The sequence below is a fragment of the Hemiscyllium ocellatum genome, chromosome 17 (assembly GCF_020745735.1).
Source record: "Hemiscyllium ocellatum isolate sHemOce1 chromosome 17, sHemOce1.pat.X.cur, whole genome shotgun sequence".
Lineage (NCBI taxonomy): Eukaryota > Metazoa > Chordata > Chondrichthyes > Orectolobiformes > Hemiscylliidae > Hemiscyllium > Hemiscyllium ocellatum.
In genome coordinates, this window is record NC_083417.1 from 19,552,067 (window position 1) to 19,573,515 (window position 21,449).

General features: G+C 45.5%; 1 protein-coding gene across 2 annotated transcripts in view; it reads right to left on the reverse strand.

Moving 5' to 3' along the window:
• Positions 1-16,913, reverse strand: part of LOC132823883 (uncharacterized phosphotransferase YvkC-like) — a 165,886-nt gene extending 148,973 nt beyond the window's left edge. Inside the window, exon 1 of one of the 2 annotated variants that reach the window (XM_060837975.1) lies at positions 16,448-16,905. In XM_060837975.1, coding sequence (XP_060693958.1) covers positions 16,448-16,795 — 348 coding nt within the window. In that variant the 5' untranslated portion in view covers positions 16,796-16,905. Of the gene's footprint in view, positions 1-16,447 lie in introns of both variants that reach the window. The other variant, XM_060837977.1, reaches the window with a different exon arrangement.
• Between the last annotated feature and the right edge of the window lie 4,536 nt (positions 16,914-21,449).

Sequence of the window (21,449 nt, forward strand, 5' to 3'; positions counted from 1 at the left end):
GTTTTAACAGCAAAAGAAACTCGGTTGCCAACAGAAATGGAAAGTAAAATGTATTAGATCAAAGGAATTTCATAACATGCTCATAAACGGTTACTTACAAGATAGGAGCTTCTGAATGGTGGGGGCGGAGGGTGATGTGTAATATATTACCTTGGAAGAACACTACCTAACTAACAAAAACAAAGAGCAATTTCAGATAAATGGCTCAACTTCAGGATGGCAAACTGGAATGCCAAAGAGTTCTGTACTGGGTCTCAACTATGGACAATCTATATTACTGACTTAGTAGAATGAACCAACTATACTGGAGGCAAACTTTGTGTTGATACAAAAGAGATATGAGAAAGTAAGCTGTGAGGAGGATACAAAGAGTTTGCAAAGATATCAATAGATTAAATGAGTGGTAAAACATTGGCAGGTGGAATGTAAAGTAGGGAAGAAGTGAGGTTGTCTATTTTGGTAGGAAGATTGGAAGGTACAATATTACTCAAATGGAGACAAACTATAGAATGCTGAAGTATAGGGGATCAGGATGTTGTACATGAATCACAAAATATCATGGTGCAGGTACCTCACCAATTAGGAAAGCAAACAAAATAGGTGGAGTCACACCTACAGTATGATGTACAGTTTTGGTCTTGTTACTTAAAGAGGAACTACCTTGCACTGGACATAATTGAGAGAAGGTTCACTACACTTTTTCCCTATGACAAAAAAATTTCCCTATAAGGAAAGCTTGAATAGGTTATGCTAAACTCAGTACGGTTTCAAAGAATGAGAGATGATCATATTGAAACAAATAACATACTGAAATAAAAGACTTCACAGGCTAGATAAATGAGAGAATGTTTCCTTTCATGGTGAAGTCTACAATTAAGTGGCAGAAAATTAAAATAAAAAAGACCTTTTATTTAAGATGGATATGAGCAGAAATGTTATGCCTCAGAAGGTTGTTACTATTTGAAGAACTCTTAATCACTGGACATTGAAGGCTAGTTTATTAAATATATTCAAGGTTGAGTTAGACAGGTTTTTAATAGAAAATGGAGTTTAGAGTTATAGGGGCAGAAAGGGAATGGATGGTGAGGCCAACATAAGCTCAGCCATAATGTTACAGAATGGCAGAGTAGTCTACAGGGGCTAAATGGTTTGCTCACATTCTATTGTTCCTGTGCCTTGACAAAGGCCAAAAGGGCTAAGAATGGAAACAACGCCAATTGTAGACATGAATCTTTTTCAAGCAATAGTAGTTTGTTAGTTAGAACAAAGAAAATTGGAACCATTATTTTGTGTGAACCTTCAAGCTTACTTTGCTGTTCAATGAGATCATGGCTGAACTTCCCTTAATCAAAGGCAACGTGATTACCGTAAAGTGGAATTTTAGTGAGAGAACAGTCTGAGATTAAATATATCAATAGATCAGGAAGATGTACCGAAGCAACAAATTTCATAGAATATACAGCGTAGAATCAAGCTATTAGCCGCAACTTGCTTATTCTCCATAGGAGTCTCCTCTCATTTGATCTGCACCGTCTGGCTTTATTTTGAATGCATCAGTAGTGATTGTAACAAGAATCAGATGATCTAATTGAATATGAGCTCCCTGATTGGGGTTGTTACCTGCGTCAATCAAGGAGTCCTGGCTAACAGTTATAAGCAGGAATCTTGGAGATTCCACACACTCCATGCTCAAGCTCTGAGCTGGCTGCACAGAGTCCATGTACAGTGTATGTGTCAAAAGCGTATCTTGGTGACAGGATACCAGCCTCTGTGAAGTTATTTCAGCATTTAAGCTATTTACCTCAAGCATGTCGTGTGGTTTGTAATCTTATATTCTAATCATACTCACATTTCCTGAATAAACGTATTTTGCCCTCACTTTCATATTGGATTGAGTAATTACTATCTTGATTTGGATGCTCCTTGATTTGGATTCTTCAAGAATGAAATCATTCCCTCCACCCCCACCCTGTCCCATCCTTTCAGGATTTTAAAAACCTGTATCCTTTGATCCTCTCATCTTATTAAAAGAAAGTTATAATCCATTCAAGCATTTTTTTTCCAAAAACTTTAATCTCTTAATTCTGGTCACATACTTGTTATAACTTTTGTGCTTCCTCCAGTGTGTTTCTGCTTACTTTCATGGTATAGAAATCAGATCCATTAGCACTTGAAATGCAGCCTGACCAGGTCTTACACAAATTTAACTTAACTTCACGAGTTGAAATTCCTCGTCTCCAGAAAAAAAAATCCAAGTGCACTGCTAGCATTTTTTTTATTACATTGCTCACCTATCATGCTCCCTTTAATAATTTCATTTCAGCCCTCAGAACCCCTTGCCCCACATCACCATTCAGCTTATTTTTCTGCAAGCGGAGATGATGTGCCTATTTTTGCTAACTCACGTCCCTCACATTTGTCTAGTTAAAATGCACTTCCTACTTAAGTGAACGGTCTGCAAGTTTCAAATGTCGTCCGATATAACGTATCATTCTAGCTCAAAGATGCCTGCATGCTGTCTTCAAGTTTTGATATTGAGCCACTTGTTGCTGAGTTCCAAACTGTGACAGCAAATTCTTGAGTTTCCCAGTGTCCCCATGGGATATAATCAGAAACTGCTGGAGAAACTCAGCAGGCTGAGCAGCATCAGCAGAGAGAGAGAAAAACAAAGTCAATACTTCAAATCTAACGGCTCTTCTTCAGAACTGGAGAGTTCCAGAACCGGTGTTCTGAAGATGAGTCATTTGACTTTAAATAAAACATCTGTTTCCCTTCCACAGATGCTGCCAGACCTGCTGCGTTTCACCATCATTCTCTGTATTTGTTTCAGGTTTTTAGTACCCACAATAGTTTATTTGATCTTGAGAAATATTGATTGTAAACTTCATCTAATCTAAATAAATAGTTAACAGGGATTTTAACTTATTAATTCATTAATTTCAACAAAATCAGAAACAGCAAAGAAGGGACAGAATTTTTTAAATCGCAGAGGACTTATGCCATGTACAATAAAAATCGCCAAGTTAAAAATGTCAAGTTCTGGAATTCCTTCTACGAATATAGAAACTGGAAACAAATGTAATTTGAAGAGGTGACATGAAGTCACTAATTACAATAAAATATTGAGAGAATACAAGAAGATTCAGAAAGAATCATCAGTAATTGTTCTGAAGTGGGGTCACCGGACTCAAAGCATTAATACTGATTTCTCTCCACAGATGCTGCCAGACCTGTTCCAGCAGTAGTTTCTAGTTTTTCCAACAATGGATTAGCAACAACACTGAGAAATAGCACAAACCGTAACTCATGCTTTTTCTTTCGAAGCTCCTGACAAAGTGATGGAAGGACATGAGGAGAATCCCACTGACATAAAGCTCCTATATTTGAAATTTTATTGAAAGGGAGGACTAGACAATGGCCATTGTGATGATCAAGGAGAAAACCAACTTTGGTTGGTGCAGATCAATAAGTTTAACATCTTCTGTCAGTAACATTGTGGAATTGTTAAAAGTGAATAGCTGAATATTGAGATGAAACAAATTGAACCGGAAACAATCAACAGAGTGGCATGGTGGCTCAGTGGGTAGCACCGCTACCTCACAGCGCCAGGGACCCTGCTTCGATTCCAGCCTCGGGTGACTGTCTGCGTGGAGTTTGCACGCTCGACCCATGTCTGTGTGGGTTTCTTCTAGGTGCTCTGATTTCCTCCCACAATCCAAAGATGTGCAGGTCAGGTGAACTGGCCATGCTAAATTGTCCCATAGTGTTAGGTGCATTAGCCAGGGGTAAATATAGGGTAGGGGAATGGGTGTGGGTGGGTTTCTCTTTGAAGGGTCGAAGGGTCTGTTTCCATTCTGTAGCTAATCTAAAATTTCAGAATGGAAGATCGCACTCAATAACTTTGCTGCAAGTTTTATGAGAATGTTCATAAAGCCATTGACAAAGTATTTCATGACTAAGTGTGAGAGAACTCTGAGGAAAAAGGGAAGTTTGGATTAAGAACAAATTAAATGGTTTGAAGCAAAACAGCAGTTGTCAGAATGGTGCTTTGTTCACAGTGTACACTAATGATTTGCAGATAAGTTAAAAATCACACAACACCAGGTTATAGCCCAACAGGTTTAATTGGAAGCATACTAGCTTTCGGAGCATCGCTCCTTCATCAGGTGGTATTGGAGGGCTCAATCCTAACATGCAGAATTTATAGCAAAAATTTAGTGTGATGTAACTGAAATTATACATTGAAAAACTGATTGTTTGTTAAGCCTTTCATCTGTTAGAATACAGTGATAGTTTCACTTCTTTCATGTGTAAATCACAAAACCTTTTTTTAGAAAGTTGCATTCTCGGGTTAGCTGTTAACAATGGTGATAGCTAGACAATATGTTGAAGGTGTTGGCCCCCTTGTGTTCTCTGTCTATGCCATGATGACTGTTGCCTCCCAGTTGGCGAACACTTCAGTGGTCCAGGACATTCAACCTTGGACCTTCGAATGACTTCGGGACAGGCAGCAGAGAAAAGTGGCCGAGCAGAGGCTGATAGCTAAGTTCAGTACCCATAGCAAGGGCTTCAACCGGGACCTTGGGTTAATGTCAAATTACAGGTGACCACCATCGCACTACACACACACAGATATTCCTACACACACACACACACACACACACACACACACACACACACACACACACACACACACACACACACACACACACACACTCTCACATACACACAGGCACTCCTATACACACATACACACGGACACACATATACACAGATGTACACACAGACACCCACACACACCCTTACAGACACATACACTCCCACATTCACACATGCACCCCCTCAGACTCAAGACACTCTGCACTCACTACACACACACACACTTTCTCACACTCATAACCCCCAACCTAGACAGACACACAGAGACAACAAAGACCCACATGCACACATATATTTTGTTGGGTGAATTTGTACTTGCAGAGTTACATTGTGCTTTGCTCAAAAATTGCATGCATTCATGTAGAACTCTGAGCTCAAAAACTGCATGAATTTATGTAAAACTCTAAATCAATCTAAACACATCATGGCATAGACAGAGAACACAGCGGGCCAACACCTCCAACATATTGTCTAGCTATCACCATTGTTAACAGCTAACCTGAGAATGCAACTTTTTAAAAAAAGGTTTTGTGATTTACACATGAAAGAAGTGAAACTATCATGGTATTCTAACAGTTGAAAGGCTTAACAGACAATCAATTTTTCAATGTATAATTTCACACTGTAAATGTTTGCTATAAATTCTATGTGTTAGGATTGAGCCCTCCAATATCACCTGATGAAGGAGCATCGCTCCGAAAGCTGGTGTGCTTCCAATTCCAGTTGGATTATAACCTGGTGTTGAGTGATTTTTAACTTTGTACACCCCAGTCCAATACCAGCATCTCCAAATCATGACTTGTAGATAGGTGGAGAAGTGATGCTGTTCAAAGTTGAAAGCATAAATGAAAGAAGACATAGCCAAAAATGATGACCAAAGGAAGCTGCAAAGACACTTTAATAAGATGATGGCAGGGAGTAGTAAATGTCTGTGAATGTGTTATATCTTATTTAAACTAATTACACTTTAGGAGAGGTTGGATAATGTGGAAGGACAGAGGGATTTGGAGGTTGAAGGTCAAAATATATTAACAATGGATAAGGCCCTAAAGTAGACTTCTCGAGGATTTCCAAGTTTGTGGCAATGAGCTCATAGTATTTTCTATGTGTTATGAAATGTTTGCCATGTTAAAGAAACAAATGCAAAATTTTATGAATGGAGCTTTGAGGTTTTAAATACTCAGCAATTAACGCTGATATAGTCACCATCAGAGTGAGGCGAGCAACTCAAAAGGACCTTTAATTCTGTATCTCCTCAAAAGAAGACAACAACCTGTTTCTGATAGAGTGCTACAGCTTTTCTTTAATTCTTCAATAGCAAACTGTCACTATTTTATCAGAATTGGCCTATTAGAAAACTTACCGAGCAAAAAGAATTTTTTGGGCGGCACGGTGGCACAGTGGTTAGCACTGCTGCCTCACAGTGCCTGACACCCGGGATCAATTCCCGACTCAGGCCACTGACTGGGTGGAGTTTGCACGTTCTCCCCGTGTCTGCGTGGGTTTCCTCCGGGTGCTCCGGTTTCCTCCCACAGTCCAAAGATGTGTGGGTAAGGTGAATTGGCCATGCTAAATTGTCCATAGTGCTAGGTAAGGGGTAAATGTAGGGGTATGGGTGGGTTGCGCTTCGGCGGGTCGGTGTGGACTTGTTGGGCCGAAGGGCCTGTTTCCACACTGTAAGTAATCTAATCTAATCTAAATATCGTAATACTGACTTCTGTGCTCTGATTCTTGGCTTGCTTATGTTCTGTCATTTCCAAACACGTTATCCAAACACCTTACAGTGTCTGCCCCCATGCTAACAGTTGCCTATCATTTTTACTCACTTCAGCAGAACAATGAGGCTGAAGGTTGAACACATTTGGAATGTTGTTGAGGAATGCCAGCTTGCTACAATTTCATGTTTCAACCCCTAATGTCAGCCATGCAGTACTGTCACCTCACTCTGTGGTGATAACTACCAGTTAAACAAGCTAATTCATATCCCTGTATCACCAGATTTCCCATGAAAATTTCAGAAGCAATCAGACTGTTGTCCGACTGAGGGATGTTCTTGCCTCACAGCCCTTCATCATGTCATCCCACAGATCTAAATATATCAAACGTTTAAGGGACACAAAGATAGATAAAAGCAGAGAAAGTAATAAATGGTGGACTGCATTTCTTTTCTTTCACTGAGTCAGTGGCTCTTCAGCTTGTAAATCATTAGGAACTCAGATCAACAGTTCTACACGCTGAATAAGATAGTCAAGGTGTCACAATATGTGATTGCTGTTGAAAAGCAATGTAGTTAATTCTCCCTTGTTTAATTCAGGATAGCTGACAAATAGTCTGATGAGTGAAATCCACACTCAAACCCACCTATTGAGCTTACAAACAAAACGACATAAAACATAGGCAAAACAAAGAACTCCAGAATCCAGTGATCAGGAACTGGAGAAACTCATCAGGTCTGACAGTATCTGTGGGGGATAAACAAAGTTAGCATTCCCAGTCTCTTCATCGGAAGAATCTGAGTTCTGATAGAGAGTCACTAAACTCAAAATGTTAACTCTGCTTTCTCCCCACAGATACTGCCAGACCTGCTGTGTTTCTCCAGCAATTTCTGTTTTTGTTTCAGAGATTATAAACAATTCAACACTGATATCTAGAATACAAGTGCAGGATGTACTGCTGAGGCTGTATAAGGATCTGGTCAGACCACATATTGAATATTGTGAGCAAGTTGGGCCCTATACCCAAAAAAGATGTACAGATCTAGACAAGGTTGAAAGGAAAGACCCCAGGAATGAAAGGCTTGTCATATCAGCAATGGCTGAGGACTCTTGGACCATCCATGAAATTCAGAAGGTTGGGAGTGGGGTTGGGAGTCTGATTAAAACTTACAGAATGTGTGGAGTTTGCACATTCTCCCCGTGTCTGCGTGAGCTTCCTCCAGGTGCTCCAGTTTCCTCCCATTGTCCCAAGATGTGTAAGTTAGGTGGATTGGCCACATTAAATTGCCCAGTGTGTTCAGGGGTGTATAGGTTAGTTGCATTAGTCAGGGGAGATCTGGAGTAATAGGGTTGGGGAATGGGTCTGGGTGGGTTACTCTTCAGAGGAGCGGTGTGGATTTGTTGGGGCAAAATGGCCTGTTTCCACACTATAGGGATTCTATCAATAATGAGAGGCTTGAATACAGTGGTTAGTGAAAGGATTCGGGATTAGTAAGAGGATCAATCGTTATGGGGAGAAGGTTGGGGAATATGATGGGAAACATATCAGCCATGATCAAATGGCAGAGCAGACTCGATGGCCTATTTTGCTTCTGGACTTTGTAGTGCTATGGTCTAAAGATATAGCATTAAAAATGAAAAGACCCAAGCCTCCAATTGTTGCCCAAGAAATGGCTTATTTGGATATTAGCTTTTTAGACAATGATCATATAAAAATTAAGATCAAGTTGATTTGAACCAACCTCAAATCATAGTAAGAGCTAATGTGGAGTCGAATTCAGTCATTCATGCTAAGTCTTTCATCTTTTTGAATGAGTTGCAGGTCAGCAGTCTAAGTTTGTTCAATATATCATTTTAATTGCATGACACGGTGATCTTTTGCTATAAATTCTGTGTTTTATGATCTTGCCCCACATTTACCTGATGAAGGAGCAGCGCTTTGAAAGCTAGTGTTTGGTGTCGTTTAACTTTTAACTTTGTCCACATCATACAAGATTTAGGACAGAGAGCTGAAGATATTCTTCCTGAGGCATAGGATTATGGAATGTATGTAGAGAGCTCATTGTTAAAAGTAAGACCATACCACCAGATTAGACATTGGAAGTTTCAGAAAGAAAATACACAGTAGCAGATCAGAAATATAGTATTACGATGAATGCTTATTTGTTGGATAAAAATCAACATGAACTATTTGGATTTTGAGAAAAGAATGGCCCTTATTACAGTTTGTGACCACATAGTGGCATTTGGATATGGTAGGAATTTACTCATTCTGTATTTATTAAACTAAGATCTTAATGAGATATAATTCCACCTGGCACTTGTAATCCAATAAGTCCACCAATAAAGTAAATGATTTCTGTTTATTACTGCAATGCTCCCTCACCCGTGTGCAAACTCCATCTACCTCCAATTGATGTTTATACACACAAGTCTGTCAAGGTACTGCTACCCTGATCCTCTGTTATGGATTCAATGGGTCAAACATTTCAGGTTGATTACTTTTAATCAGAGCTTCTGCAATGGGCTCTTTTCTTCTTATTATGATGTATCAAGTATCTTTTGGAAACACTTTGGATGAAAGGTCACCTTGACCTGAAGTACGAGTTACTTTTCTCTTCCAAAGTGCAACTTTATCTGTTGAGAGTCCAATACTTTGGTTCTTATTTTGTTTATTATTAAATACCTCTGGCACTTCTCTGAAATGTTGGGAGACTCAATGTTGAGTCACGACAGACTTAAAATCTAGGCATTGCTGACTAACCTGAACAACTCTGACAAGAAAACAACCTTAGTCTTCCTCTGATCTCTTTTTAACAACTCATAAGCAGCGTCAGCATCGATTCATGAAGGGGATACCATGCCTGATAAATTTGTTAGAATTCTTTGAGAAAACAAGCAGGTTAAATAAAGGGGAACCAACAGATGTAACATATTTGAATTTTCAAAAGGCATTTTGAAAAGGTGCCAAACACTAGGCTACTTAATGAGAAAAGAGCCCATGGTGTTGGCGGTTGTATACTAACATAGGTAGAAGATTAGGAAACTAACAGCAAACAGACAGTTGAGGTAAAGGACTTATTTTCAAGATGATATCTTGGAACTAGTACAGTGCTACAGAGATCAGTGTTGAGGCCAGAATTATTTCTAATACTTATTGATGACTTGGATGAGGGAAGTGAATGTACGATCACCAGGATGTAGATGACACAAAAAGCAAGTGGTGAAGATGACACAAAAAGTCTATCAAGGGTTGAGTGAGAGGATAAAAACCTGGCAGATGGAATGTAATGTGGAACATTTTGAGTTTATGCAGTCTGATAGGAATAACGGAAAATCAGAATATTATATAAATGGAGAGAGACCTCAGAAAGCTGTAGTACCTTTAGTTTTACAAGTCATGCAAAAAACTAGTATACAAATTCAGTGACTAAGAGGAAAGGGAAAGGGTATCTAATATGAAAACAAAGAGGTCTTGTTCAAGAAAGGGAGTAGAGACAACCCTGGTAATTATAGACCAGTGAACATTACTTCAGTTGTGGATAAAGTGTTGGCAAAAGTTATAATCATCTAGAAAGGAATAAGCTCATTAGAGCTAGTCAACATGATTTTGTGAAGGGTAGGTCGTGCCTCACAAATCTTATTGAGTTCTTTGAGAAGGTGACCAAACAAGTGGATGAGGGTAAAGTGATTGATGTGGTGTATATGGATTTCAATAAGGTGTTTGATAAGGTTCTCCACGATAGGCTAGGGATTGAGGTTGATTTAGTGGTTTGACTCAGAAATTGGTTAGCTGAAAGAAGACAGACGGTGGTGGTTGATGGGAAATGTTCATCCTGATGTTCAGTTACTAGTGTTGTACCGCAAGGATCTGTTTTGGGTTCGCTGCTGTTTGTCATTTTTATAAATTACCTGGATGAGGGTGTAGAAGGATAGGTGAGTAATCTGCAGATGACACTAAGGTCAGCAGAGTTGTGAATAGTGCAGAAGGATGTTGCAGAGGGACAGAGATAAGCTGCAGAGCTAGGCTAAGAGGTGGAAAATGGAGTTTAATACGGAAAAGTATGGGGTGATTCACTTTGGAAGGAGCAACAGGAATGCAGAGTACTGGGCTAATGGTAAGGTTCTTGGTAGTGTAGATGAGCAGAGGGATCTTGGTGTTAATGTACAGAGGAACTTCGATTATCCGAATACCAATTATCCGAAAATCGGATTATCCGAAGGAGATCTCGAGGTCCCGATAGAAACATTACATCAACAGTCATCGTGCCTTTTGTTTACAGTGAGTAAACAGACACCGTCTCCAAATGACTGACCTCCCGCCCTCTCTCTCTCCTCACACTTTCCCTGGAGTTCTACAGAGGGGTGTATCCTAAACACCCCTTTCCCCAGATAATCTCTCCAACGTTGTCCTGTACAGGGCAAACGTGGAACCTGTCAAAATGTCGTGTGTGTGGCTGTGTGTGTGCACTATTTGGAAACTCCCCCAAAAGGCAACAGCAGCAATCTTATTGTTGGTGTACAGTCCGGCTGACCCGGAGAGGGGGTGGGAACGGACAATATTGGCGGGGGCAGGGTGTTAGACAGGGGTTGGGGGCGGGGTTGGATGAGGTTGGGGGACGGAGGCAGGCGGGGGCGGTGTTTGATGTGGTTGGTAGTGGGGGCAATGTTGGACAGGGTTGGGGGTGAGGGGCAGTGTTGGATGGGATGGTGGATGCGGGTAGGTGGGGGCGGTGTTGGATGGGTTTGGGGGGTGATGTTGGGCAGGGGGTGGCATTGGATGAGGTTGGTGGTGCGGGGGATGCGGTATTGTGCCGGGGGCGGTGTTGGATTAGGTTAGGGTCACGGGGGCGGTCTTGAATGAGGTTGGGGGTGGGGCAGGCAGGGCCAGTGTTGGATGGGGTTGTGGGGGGGGCAGTGTTGGATGAGGTTGGGGCGGGGGCGGTATTGAACGGGGTTGGAGGGGGGGCGGTGTGGAGAGCCTTATCAAACACCTTATTGAGATCCATTTATACCACATCAATCACTTTGGGGGGGCGGGGTGGGCAGTGTTGGATGGGTTTCAGGGGTGGGGTGGGCAGTGTTGGATGGGATTGAGGGGTTGGGGCGGGCAAGGTTGAATGGGATTGGGGGTTGGGGCAAGAAGTGTTGAATGGGATTGGGGTTGGGGCGGGCAGTGTCGGATGAGATTGGAGGGCGTGGTGGGCAGTGTTGGATGGGATTGGGGGGGTGGAGCGGACAGTGTTGGGTGGGATTGGGGGATGGGTCGGGCAATGTTGGATGGGATTTGGGGGTGGGGCGGGCATTGTTGGATGGGATTGGGAGGTGGGACGGGCAGTGTTGCATGTGATGGGGGGGGCGATGCGGACAGTGTTGGATGGTTTTGGGCAGTCGGGCGGGCCGTGTTGGATGGGATTGGGGGCTGGGCAGGCAGTGTTGGATGGGATTGGGGTGCGGGGCGGGCAGTATTGGGTGGGATTGGGGGCTGGGCAGGCAGTGTTGGATGGGATTGGGGTGTGGGGCGGGCAGTATTGGGTGGGATTGGGGGCTGGGCAGGCAGTGTTGGATGGGATTGGGGGTGGGGCGGGCAGTGTTGAATGGGATTGGGGGTGGGGTGGGCAGTTGTGGATGGGTTTGGGGGTGGGGTGGGCAGTTGTGGATGGGTTTGGGGGCTGTGGCGTCAGCGTTGGATGGGATTGGGGGTGGGGCAGGCAATATTGGATGGGTTTGGAGGGTGGGGCGGGCAGTGTTGGATGGGTTGTGGGGGTTGGGCGGGCAGTGTTAGATGGGTTTGGGGGGTGGGGCGGGCAGTGTTGGATGGGTTTGGGGGGTGGGGCGGGCAGTGTCGGATGGGATTGGTGGTGGGGCGGGCAGTGGTGGATGGGATTGGGGGGCAGGGCAGAGAGTGTTGGCTGGAATTTGGGAGTGGGGCGGGCATTGTTGGAAGGGATTGGGTGGCGGGGAGGACAGTGTTGGATGGGATTGGGGATGGGGCGGGCAGTGTTGGATGTGATTGGGGATGGGGCGGGCAGTGTTGGATGTGATTGGGGGGGGTGATGCGGACAGTGTTGGATGGTTTTGGGCGGTCGGGCGGGCCATGTTGGATGGGATTGGGTGTTGGGGCGGGCAGTGTTGGATGGGATTGGGGGTGGGGTGGGCAGTGTTGGATGGGATTGGGGGTTGGGGTGGGCAGTGTTGGATGGGATTGGGTGTTGGGGCGGGCAGTGTTGGATGGGATTGGGGGTGGGGTGGGCAGTGTTGGATGGGATTGGGGGTTGGGGCGGGCAGTGTTGGATGGGATTGGGGGTTGGGGCGGGCAGTGTTGGATGGGATTGGGGGTGGGGGCGGGCAGTGTTGGATGGGATTGGGGTTGGGGTGGGCAGTGTTGGATGGGATTGGGGGTTGGGGCGGGCAGTGTTGGATGGGATTGGGGTTGGGGTGGGCAGTGTTGGATGGGATTGGGTGTTGGGGCGGGCAGTGTTGGATGGGATTGGGGGTTGGGGCGGGCAGTGTTGGATGGGATTGAGGTGCGGGGTAGGCAGTGTTGGACCGGGATTGGGTGTGGGGCGGGCAGTGTTGGATGGGATTGGGGGCGGGGCAGGCAGTGTTGGATGGGATTGGCGGTTGGGCGGGCAGTGTTGGATGGGATTGGGGGCGAGGCAGGCAATGTTGGGTGGGTTTGGAGGCTGGGGCGGGCAGTATTGGATGGGTTGTGGGGGTTGGGCGGGCAGTGATAGATGGGTTTGGGGGGTGGGACGGGCAGTGTCGGATGGGATTGGAGGTGGGGCAGACAGTGTCGGATGGGATTGGGGATGGGGTGGGCAGTGTTGGATGGGATTGGGGGTGGGGCAGGCAGTATTGGATTGGGGGTTGGGACGGGCAGTGTTGGATGGGATTGGGGGTTGGGGCGGGCAGTGTTGGATGGGATTGGGGGTGGGGCGGGCAGTGTTGGATGGGATTGGGGGTGGGGCGGGCAGTGTTGGATGGGATTGGGGGTGGGGCGGGCAGTATTGGATGGGATTGGGGTGCGGGGTAGGCAGTGTTGGACCGGGATTGGGTGTGGGGCGGGCAGTGTTGGATGGGATTCAGGCCGGGGCAGGCAGTGCTGGATGGGATTGGGGGTGGGGCGGGCAGTGTTGGATGGGATTGGGGGCAGAGCGGGCAATGATGGATGGGTTTGGGGGGTGGGGCGGGCAGTTTTGGATGGGTTTGGGGGGTGGGGCAGGCAGTGTTGGATGGGTTTGTGGGCTGTGACGGGCAGTGTTGGATGGGATTGGAGGCGGGGCAGGCAATGTTGGATGGGTTTCGAGGGTGGGGCGGGCAGTCGGATGGGATTGGGGAGTGGGGCGGGCAGTTGTGGATGGGTTTGGGGGACGGGGCAGGCAGTGTTGGATGCGATTGGGGGTGGGGCAGACAGTGTTGGATGGGTTTGGGGGCTGTAGTGGGCAGTGTGGGAAGGGATGCGGGAGTGGGTCGGACTGTGTTGGACCGGGTTGGGGGTGTGGGTGGTGGGGCGGGCGGTGTTGGATGGGTTTGGAGGGTGTGGCGGGCAGTGTTGGATGGTTTTGGGAGGCGGGGCGAGTAGTGTTGGTTGCGATTGGGGTGGGACAGGCAGTGTTGGATGGGTTTGGGGGCTGTGGCGGGCAGTGTTGGATGGGATGCAGGGGTGGGGCGGACGGTGTTGGACAGGGTTGGGGGTGTGGATGGTGGGGCGGGCGGTGCTGGGGGCTCATGCGCTGAGTGCTGCAGCTAGGTCTCCTGAACGGGAAGCAGACTTTAAAAACTCTGAGATCCAGAGGAAAGGCATTGAATCAATGAACCGAATAATTGATTATCCAAACAAATTAGTGCCCTCCCATCCCATTCGGATAATCGAGGTTACCCTGTACATAAATCCCTGAAAGTTGTCACCCTGTTTGATAGGATTGTTAAGAAGGCATACAGTGTATTAGCTTCTATTAGTACAGATATTGAATTTCAGAACCAAGAGAGCATGCAGTCGCTGTCCAAATCTCTGGTGCGCCACACTTGGAGTATTGCATGCAGTTCTGGTCATGACATTACAGAAAGGATGTGGAAGCTTGGTAGGGGTTCAAAGGAGATTCACTAGGATGTTGCCTGGTATGGAGGGAAGGTCTTACGAGGAAAGGCTGAGGGACTTGAGGCTGTTTTCATTAGAGAGAAGGTTGACCGGTGACTTAATTGAGACATATAAGATAATCAGAGGGTTAGATTGGGGATACAGCGAGAGCATTTTTCCTCGGATGGTGATGGCTGGCACAAGGGGGCATGAATTTAAATTGAGGGTGATAGCTATAGGACAGATGTCAGATGTAGTTTCTTTACTCAGAGAATAGTAGGGGTATGGAACACATTGCCTGCAACACTTGTAGACTCACCAACCTTAAGGGCATTTAAATGGTTGTTGGATAAACATATGGATGCAAATGGAAAAATAGGTTAGATGGGCTTCAAATTGGTGCAACATCAAGGGCCAAACTGTGCTGTTATGTTCTATGTTCAATGTCTTGCTAAAACTACACAAGATACCAGCTGGACCACAACTAGAACACTGAGAATAGTTTTGCTCTTCTTATCTAAGGAAATGGCATTCAATAAGGTAGTTCACAGAAGGTTCTCGAGGTAAATTCCAGATATGGAGAGGTTGAGCTGGTTTGGTCTGTATTCACTGGAGTTTAGAAGAATGAGTGGAGACCTTATCAACAAATGGGAGATTTTTGGTGGGTGGAGGGTGCAGTGTAGATGGAGTAGCAGTGGAGAGGCTGTTTCCCCTTGTGGGAGAATCTAGGACTAGAAGACACAAATCTTGAAGTAAGAGATCGTCCAGTTACAGGAGAAACGAAGAAGACTTCTTTTGTCCTCTCAGTGGATAATGAATGTATGATTTCCAGATCACAAAAATCCTTTTACCAGAGGGTTGTTGAGGCTGGATCATTTAGTGTTTTCAAGGTTGATATAGATGGATTTTTAATCAGTAAGGGACTCCAGGGTTATGGGGTAAAGTGGAGTTGAAGTTTATCAGAACAGCCAAGATCTCTGTGAATGGCAGAGTAGACTCATTGGGCTGAGTGGCCTACTTCTGTCCCTTCTGGTCCAACTACTAAACCTGCCAGCTTTACTGTCAAGCAAGCTTCAGCACAACTCAAATATCAGGTCAAATGTCCCCTAAATTTAATGTTATAGTTTTAAAATGTAATATTCTTAGAAAACCAAAAGATGTCTTAAAGCATAATAAACCTCACAACTGTAATTACAACCAGGAACAAATCTGGAGAACTGGTTCTACGATAAAACAAAAATACCAGAAATTGTTGGCAAAACTTAGCAGGTCTGGCAGCATCTGTGTGGGGAAAGCAGAGTTAAAGTTTGGAGTGCAGTGCCTCCTCGTGGTTACTGGTTCTATAGCCTGCCCACGAACCCCCAGATTACTGGGGTGCAATGAGCCGTCCAAATACGCACGGAGGCATCATTTCCCCAGCTCTCCCTCGCACAAAGTTAACGCTTTGGCATTGTTCCCCGAGCCGCTCATGTCACACCGTGTACACCATTCTTCACTCTTGCGACAGGGATAAATTCAGCTTCAGACCAGACTGGAGTTGAACGCTCGTTTCATTTTCTAGCCGGGATGTGTGCATTTCCTCACTGTGGGTGATAAGTGTTACTCTTCAATGATTCTTGAACCCATAATCTTTCACATCATGCTTTGATTTGCTAATTTAAGATTGCGGCTACCCCTAAAAAAAAATCGCATCTGCATTTGCAAACAGTTGAAGAACTCATAACTGTACACGCTAGACACAGAAAAAAAAAATCCAAAGCCCTTGAAACAAAAACTAATGACAGCCAAGAAAAATCACATGGACACAAGAAATAGAGAGAGAGAGATGTAAACATACCAAAGCATATCAAAAAGATAGTGAAACACAAACGAGAATTTGTGGGACAGAACAGTATCTTACAGACACAGGAGCAGAATCAGAGAATTGCGTCAATGGCTGGAAAAATATGTACTTTGCTACGAACATATTGCAGAGTGAACATCGGTAACTTACATGACAGTCGTCCACTAACTCCTGCACGCATTCCATTTCTTCCACAGAAGATCTGTAGCTTATCCCCAGACCCCCTCCACCTTTCCGTTCACTGGGTTGGGACTGAAGCTCCTCTTTCCTGCGCCCCAGTCCCATCTTCAGCCTGTCCGCATCATTCTCGGTGCCTGCGCCCTTCCGCTGCCTGAACAGGCGGTAACGGTAAAAACAGATGACCAGCAACTTTTTCAGAGTGTAAAAGCGCCCTGGTACCGAGTACCTGCCGTTGACGGGCTCGGGCTGCGCCTGCAGCAGGTTGCTCACGATGTAGATGCACAGTAAAGCCACAAGGATCGAGGCGAGACCCAGCATTCTGCAGGGCTTCTCTGCTCGCTGTTACTCCGGGAGACCGCACGCCCCAAATGCACTGTCACATTTGTTGCACAGCTCCCAAAGACTGAGCCAGCGACCAACCAGCAGGTGGGAAGCGGAAGGGAGTTCCCTTTCGACACACTTTCCGTGCATTGCACTATAATGTCTGTCAGCTCCCATCGGAGAGAGGCGTTAACACAACTGGCGAGTTCTCAGGAGCTGATAGACGGATTAGCAAGTCCCCTCTCGTCCCTTCAACATTCAATACAACTCATTCCTCTATTTCCTTCTCTGACCGTCCGACACCTCGGACACTCCAATCCTCCCCCTCCTTCCCTGACTCTCTAACACCCCCGACACCCTAATCCTCCCCCTCATTCCCTGACCCTCCTACATCCCAGTTTTGCCCCTCCTTCCCTGACGCTCCAACATTCCCAACATCCTAGTCCTTCCCTTCGTTCCCTGATCCCCCAACATCCCAGTCCTCCCCCTCCTTCCCCGATAGTCCAACATTCCCTCCAACCCAATCCTCCCCTTCCTTCCCTGACTCTCCAACATCCCCAAAGCCCCTGCCGTCTGGCTTCTTCCCTGACCCTCCAACACCACTGTCCACAAAACACAACTTGCCCCAAACACTCCAATCACAGGACCCAAACGGATCAAACAAAAAGAAAAATTGCTGGAGACACTTATGCTGCCAGACCTGCTGAATTTCTCCCACAATCTCTGGTTTTATTTCGGGTTTCCAGGGAATGCACCTTTTTGTCCAACCAAATCAAATCTTGCCAGGTCACCAACTACTGCCTTGTACCTTCTACAACTACCATTCTCCACTCATCATCCTGCTACCTTATTGCCCAATTCCCTGCCACCTTATCCCCATCACCCTGCCACACTATCATCTGCCACCCTATTCCCTGTCACCCTGCCACTCTCCACCCTTCACCCTGCCAGTTTGCCCAGTTGCCTCCCTATGTACTTACTCCACCCACGTTCTACCCAGACACACCTTCATATTCACCCACACACACACTTAACACACTGACAGATTCTGAGATATTTAAATTGCAACTCATCAAAATATGGTAACCAGTGCAAAAGAATGTGCTTGCTGTGCAGATTCTATCAAAGGATTGTGGAACTGGTAAGGATCCCGTATCAGAAGATTAGCCAGAAAACCAGAGGCAACTGTGTCAGTAATCGGTTGGCTAGTCAGTATGGACTCCGTGGGTGGCACGGTGGCACAGTGGTTAGCACAGCTGCCTCACAGTGCCAGAGACCCGCGTTCAATTCCCGCCTCAGGCGACTGTGTGGAGTTTGCACGTTCTCCCCGTGTCTGCGTGGGTTTCTTCCCACAGTCCAAAGATGTGCAGGTCAGGTAAATTGGCCATGCTAAATTGCCTGTAGTGTTAGGTAAGGGGTAAATGTAGGTGTATGGGTGGGTTGCGCTTTGGCGGGTCGGTGTGGACTTGTTGGGCCGAAGGGCCTGTTTCCACACTGTAAGTAATCTAATCTGAAATCCTACTTCTAGGTTTCCAGAAGCATTTCAATTAAAGGGGACCACAGTATGGGTTACATTGGGCTCAGGAACATTCAGATTACTGATGCTACAGCAACCACAGGAATGGAAAAACAACCTCAGGAGATTGCTTCCTGGCTCACTCACTCATAGATGGAGAGCTTGCACTAGAATCTAAGGGCTTGCAGTGCAGTAACCTCTCCCAATGACATAAGGAAGAGGACAGCCTTACCAACCAAGCAGACAGAAACAGAAATATGGTATCCATCTTGAGAGGTTTTGTTGGAGGCATCCATGGCTTCAATACTTAGGAAGCATGCTCCCTCACAGTTCCATTCATTCCTCTACGTTCAGGCAAGTCGCATTGACATTTGTGCTGCTAAAACTCATTTGCCCTCAACCTATTGTCCTCTCACATTCAGGCCTCACATTCAACCTCCCAAGATCATGTCCAGCTCTTATCTCCACACAAGCTTTCAGTAGTGAGATGCTGGCAGGGCAACCAAAAGGTGCCCTGAATATTGCATGCAGAATGAGCTGTGATTATTTTCATTATTGAACCAACATCTCCCTGGGGTTTCCCACTTGGCATCAATCCCCCCAGATGAAGACGGGATTCCATTCCATGGGCACTGATAAGGGATTTAATTTTCAGTATGCACCCAAGTCTACTACTCCTTGCATGGGACAACTCCATCCCAGGGAAGGAGGCTCTTAAAGCACAAACTGAGAAAGAAGAGGGATCAAGTGGCCAGAGAGGTCACCCACAGGACTCGGACCTCAAGAACATGGCAAGTAAAACGTTCAATACCTGACATGGTCAGTCAAGGTCGGTGAATGCACCTTCGAATGTCATATTCTACCTACTAGACAAACAATCTCTCACGATGCTAAATGCAATGCCATCGTTGCTTCACCCATCAACAGTTAGAAGCGGTGAGCCAGTGAAATTCTCTGCCACAGGCAGCAGTTGAGGCAAAACATTGAATGTTTTAAGGAGTTGCGTATTGTTCTTAGCAATAAAGCGATCCAAGGGGATAAGGCAGGAACAGGATATTGAGTTAGATGATCAGTCCTGATCATATTGAATGGTGGATCAGACTTGAAGAGCTGTGTGATCCAACCCTGTTCCTATTTTTATGTTTTTACATGACTCAAGTCATGACATCCAAAGATTTTAGATAAGAGTGAGTTTTCACCTTAAGCTCCTTCTCAATACCTCAGTGAAAGCTGCAAATGGTATAAACGTGAATCTGGCTTTTGACCCCAAAGCTTTCCTTCATGTGAAATTTTCTCTTCCATTTTGGTGCTTTCAGACACCCAAGAACTGTTATCTTGCCAGCTAGTACAAACTCATCATTAAAGGTGAGATCTGCACCCCACTTTGAAGGAACACCATCACTTGATCTGACAATTACAACCAACACTCAGATACTGGCACTGTGCAAGCATTACAATGTAGTACAGAGATGTAATCAGCATGGGATGTGTCATTACATGTGAGTAGGTTGCAGCCAGGACAAAGAGTAAAGTTAGTACATGTGACAGCTCAACAACCAGCAGGTTCTGCTGCACTAAACTCACTTCAGGACAAAGTACAGGAGAACATTGATGGCAATGCAGACAGATATTAGTTGCAGCTTCGGGCCTGCTGCAAAACCTCTTGTCTATTCAAGGGGTTTAAAGGAGTCTGGCTTCAGTTGGGCCTGAGACTTCATACAGGGCATAGAGCCCATCCTTTCAGTATGGAAATGGTGGCCGATTCCAAGAGAGCACTGTTGGGCCTAACCATGATGCAGCATTTAGTTTCCAGTACAGCACAAATGGAATCATAGAATCCCTACAGTGTGAAAAGAAACTATTCAGCCCATTGAGTCCGCACTGACCACCCAATCCTAGCCCCCGACCCTATCCCTAAAACCCACACTTACAATTCTAACCAATCTAGCTTGCACATCCCTGGCCATACAAGCAATTTTACCGTGGCCAATCCACCTAACCTGTACATCTTTGGACTGAGAGGAAACAGGAGCACCCAGTGGAAACACACACAGGCACAGGGAGAATGCAAACTCTACAAAGACAAGTCACCCAAAGAAGGAATTGAACACGGGTCCCTGGTACTGTGAGGCAGCTGTGCTAACCACTGAGCCACCTGACATTTTAAAACAGCAGTAAAGCTCAAATAGAGATCATGACTGTATGTTTGTGTGTGTGTGTGCGTGTGCGTGCATGCGTGAGACAAGGCTGTAATTTCTTACATGCTCCCATTGGTCTGACTAGATTAGATTAGATTGCTTACAGTGAGGAAACAGGCCCTTCAGCTCAACAAGTCCACACCGATCCACCGAAGCAAAACCCACCCATGCCCCTACATTTACCCCCTTCACCTCACACTACGGGCAATTTGGCATGGCCAATTAACCTGACCTGCACATCTTTGGACTGTGGGAAGAAACCGGAGCACCCGGAGGAAACCCACGCAGACACGGGGAGAACTTGCAAACTCCACACAGTCTCTGGTGCTGTGAGGCAGCAGTGCTAACCACTGTGCCATCGTGCTGCCCACTGTTCCCTTTCAGCCAGCAAATCGAACTGCTGCCACCCTGCAAAGGTGCAATAGTCAAAAACCAGTCTCTCAAGGTTCACAGCTGCTCAAGCATACGCTACAAAACCACCAGTACAACTCAACAATCTTCTACAGGCCACACTAGAGCAAATGGTATAGCACTGTGTCGGAGCTCTAGGACAGGCAAAGACATTAAAGGAATGTACTCCAAGTATAGTTCAATACATTATTGGATCTTTTCTTGATGTATTTTCTTTCAGGATGTTAGTGGAGAACACTATGATCAGACTTGTGAAAATAGAAAGATGACGAATATGGAGAAACTGAATGACTTCTCAGTTTGGGTATTCTCTCACATATCTTATTTACAGCCAAAATCACAGATAACCCTTCGTCCTTCTGTTCTTTTTCTGACGATTGCTACTGAGGTTCTGATTACACGGGTTAAACTTTCATATTATCAACCGTGTGGAGGATTTTGTGATATGATCAGCATACGTATTTAAGAAGGTACATCTTAAACCGCTGTCAATCACAAGCTATCTCAAAAGGACATGACTTTATGG